The sequence below is a fragment of the Helianthus annuus genome, chromosome 12 (assembly GCF_002127325.2).
Source record: "Helianthus annuus cultivar XRQ/B chromosome 12, HanXRQr2.0-SUNRISE, whole genome shotgun sequence".
NCBI lineage: Eukaryota > Viridiplantae > Streptophyta > Magnoliopsida > Asterales > Asteraceae > Helianthus > Helianthus annuus.
This window is the reverse complement of record NC_035444.2, coordinates 39,763-43,368: the sequence shown is the minus strand read 5'-3', so window position 1 is coordinate 43,368 and position 3,606 is coordinate 39,763. Positions and strand designations below refer to the sequence as shown.

Here is a 3,606-nt window from a genome sequence, read left to right as displayed (position 1 = left end):
AGTAAGGCGATGCTTAGTGTGGAAGAGAAGGTAAAAAACACTATAATTTTCAATACTTTGGTGCTATGCCAAATAGAGTCAATGAGTTCAACTCGAGGAAGCTATTTCTTGGCATGATCGGGATTGCTATTATTCTTGACATCTTGCTGGCAAAGTTTGTAAAGAATTTGGCTGACATAAAGACATCATATTATGTGGGGGGGGGGATTTGTATTGCTATCTTAGAGTCACTTCCTTACTAGCACCACTAAGTCCATGAAGAAAAGGATCGAGACAATGGAGTGTGAGCATGCCAGAACCCGATTATCCGAGGATAAGAGGTGTGGTGGCTGAAAGTATAAGTACAGGTGTAAACCCAGCACTATCTTTCACCAATAACTCCTGTTTTGTCCCTGCATGTATAAGTACAACGCAAGCCTCCAGATTTCCTCTCAATGCCGCCCAATGCAGAGGAGTGCAACCTACAAAAAAAAAAGTATTTCATCATTATGTTATGGAGAATCATGATTCATCTAATGGTTAACTTGTATCAGAGGGTGTTTGGATGTGTGTTTAAGCATCAAAAGCACCCATAATTAGGTATGAGAAGCATATAATGAAAAGAAGGTACCTTCTTTATCTTGTTTTCCTTGAAAGGCGTCCCAAAAAAGAAGTAATCTAATTGTATCTGCAAATCCTTTATATGCAGCCCTAATTGAGAAAAGATAGAAAAATAAGTTGAAATTTAACTAACATTCTTCCAAGTGTTGATGCATGCAGAAATGAAAAGGTACCAATGAAGAGGGGTCCTTCCGTCATTATCTGGTACATCAAAATCAGCATGATACTTGGCTACAATAAAATTCAACAAGGATGTTTGACCATACTGAGCTGCGACATGAACTGCCTGCAGTCAAGTAAGTATGTCCATAGCAGTAAGTTTAGAACTTGATAAGATAACCTATCTATCTATCATCTACTAGAGTTAATTCTGCCCAAACCCAAGTCCCCCCATCTTGGTTTTTCTAATCGACTGTTTCCTCTAAACCTAATAATAATAATAATAATAATAATAATAATAATAATAATAATAATAATAATAATAATAATAATAATAATAATAAAACAAATAGTGCTTTGGAAATGTAAGAGAATTAATTAATTACCCGGTAACCATTTACATCAGCAGCCTCAACACGAGCACCGTTGTGCAACAAAACATCTGCAGCTGCAACCGAACCCCGAACAGCGGCCCAATGCAATGCTGTCTGGCGGACGTTATCAACAGCGTGCACATCCCCACCATGCTACATCCATCCATCAAACAAACAAACAAGTGAGATCTCAGATCAGATCTGATTAATTTACAAGTGAGTGGTGTATTAAGAAGAAGTACCTGAATAATATAGTGAGCAACGTCAGCAAAGTTATTAAGAGATGCCCACTGAAGGGGGTAATAGCCATTACCATCCGGTTGAGAGAGAGAAGCACCGTCTTCTTGGACGAATTTTGTTAGTTTGAGAAGATCACAGTAAGCACAAGCCCCAAATACGTCAGCGATCACCACTTGTTCCGCTGCTGCTGCTGTGTTGTCTTTTGACACGATTATTTCGATCTCTGATGATGATGATGATCAACTCATCATTTATCAACAATTCTTTCTGGGTTTCAGATTCAAAAACTTTGGCTCTTTTGGGGTTTCAATGGGTTTATGACGCCGAATTCGTCGTCTTCTTTTCTTTCTTTCTTTCTTTTAAATAATTAACAATAACAATTGATTATTTATTCTAACTAGGATTTTCACCCGCCGCGCGTTGCGGCGGGCATCAAAAGTTAAAATAATTCGAATTTATACCGTATATTTGACACGACTTGTTTCCGAATAAAATCAGGTTGCCGTCAAATGAAAAAATATATTATATTTGACACGACTCTCTTTCAAACACAGTTTACGAACGTACAAAACGTATTGTATTTGACCAGACTCGTTTTAGCAAAAAGTTTATGTCAAAACGTTTGTCGTTTACGTTGAAACGTGAATTAAACCGATAGGTACGTCAATACTGCCATACGCCGCGTGTTACGGCTGTGGCATCTTAGTTGTTTATAGTTATCGACACGTTATGTGATGCATTAACCATATGAAAACACGTGTTTTGACGTATCTCATCATTCAGTGTAACCTATATAAGCATTGTAATTACAGTGTACGATGATGACATTAACGTGTGATGCGCACATATGACATTACGCGTTTTTTACTTTATTACACACGGTACGTTCGTGACACTAATGTAATTTGAAATAGATAAAAAGAGAGTATATCTCAGTCGTTTCGTTTTGCTGTGTAAAGTTGTAACAGTAATTTTGATAACCATGTAAAATCATAAAAGTAATTTAGACATTAACATCGTTAGGTGTAAATTTAAAAAAAAAGTATATTAATGTACCACACACTACGGTCTAAAATCGGAAAAGCAATTCAAATAAAATGAGACGTTAAATTATTAAGTAGAAAAGTTTGGTGGATAAAAGGTATCAATTATTAAAAGTTAGAAGTAATGTATAACATACTTTAAAAAATATGGGTGTAGGTATCAATTTATAAAGTGTAAGAGCATTCTCATCCAATCCATCAAATTATACATACATTCCACTAAAAAATAACTCCTATATCAATATATTTTCACTAAAAACAAATACTTTTGCTCTCTCATTTTCAATTAAATAATATTATTATTACATTTTTCTCTCTCCTTCACTCACAACCACTTTCAATATATATTAAAAAAAATTATACTGGGTGAACAATGTCCCCCCAAATATACAGATGAACAGTAACATTTTCTCTCTCCTCCACTCACAACCATTTTTTATACCCTTTATAAGACCACCCGTAGTGGGGCATTATGTGGGCATTATGCTAAAAAAAACGCCCCCCCACTCCCATTACATAGGGCATTATGGGGCATTATTTTTGAAAAAAAAATTGCTATGGCGTTATATATAAAACACCTAAAGGGGATTGTGGGAGGGTTGACTGACCAATGAGATTTTTTAGGGGTTTTTTCTTTATTTTATTTAATGCCCCAATAATGCCCAATAATGCCCCATCCCCATTACACGCCATTTTAGAAAACGCCCAATAATGCCCCTTTACTGACTGGACCGCCACATGGTATAAAATGCCCTAGGGTGGGGGCATTATATTCCCCTTCCACTACACATGGTCTAATATAAAAACTACCCTCACATATTTTGATGATTTGGATGAGAATGCTCTAACAACCAACTTTTATTTTTAAAATCTAGACTATAAATATTTAACTATGGGTAAACAATTAATTTTAGTAAATCAAAACTGAATAAAATAAAACTCCATTTGAAAAAAAAAAAGGAAAACTTCAGCCCCACTTAAAAAAGGAAGGAATCACATGAGGGAAAACATGTCCTTCAGGGAGTCGAACTCCTGACCTCTTGTTCAGCTTGATGTAGGAGAACCAGCAGACCAAACTCCAATGTTGATATTTCATGCGCAAACATTGTTTATATACAAGCAAAGACGGTGGCTGTGAGCCACCGACTTTTTGCTTTAAGATAGTATAGAACTAGGGTTAAGACTCGCCC

The 3,606-nt window shown here is 36.0% G+C and overlaps 1 protein-coding gene across 1 annotated transcript; it reads right to left on the bottom strand.

The window, feature by feature from the left end:
* Positions 1–1,612, bottom strand: LOC110896204 (probable protein S-acyltransferase 23; the record flags this gene model as incomplete). The annotated part of the gene is made up of 5 exons (XM_022143668.2): positions 1–461; positions 611–690; positions 774–886; positions 1,146–1,286; positions 1,376–1,612. Coding segments are annotated over 5 exons (729 nt in total), but the record flags the coding sequence as incomplete, so codon positions are not given.
* Between the last annotated feature and the right edge of the window lie 1,994 nt (positions 1,613–3,606).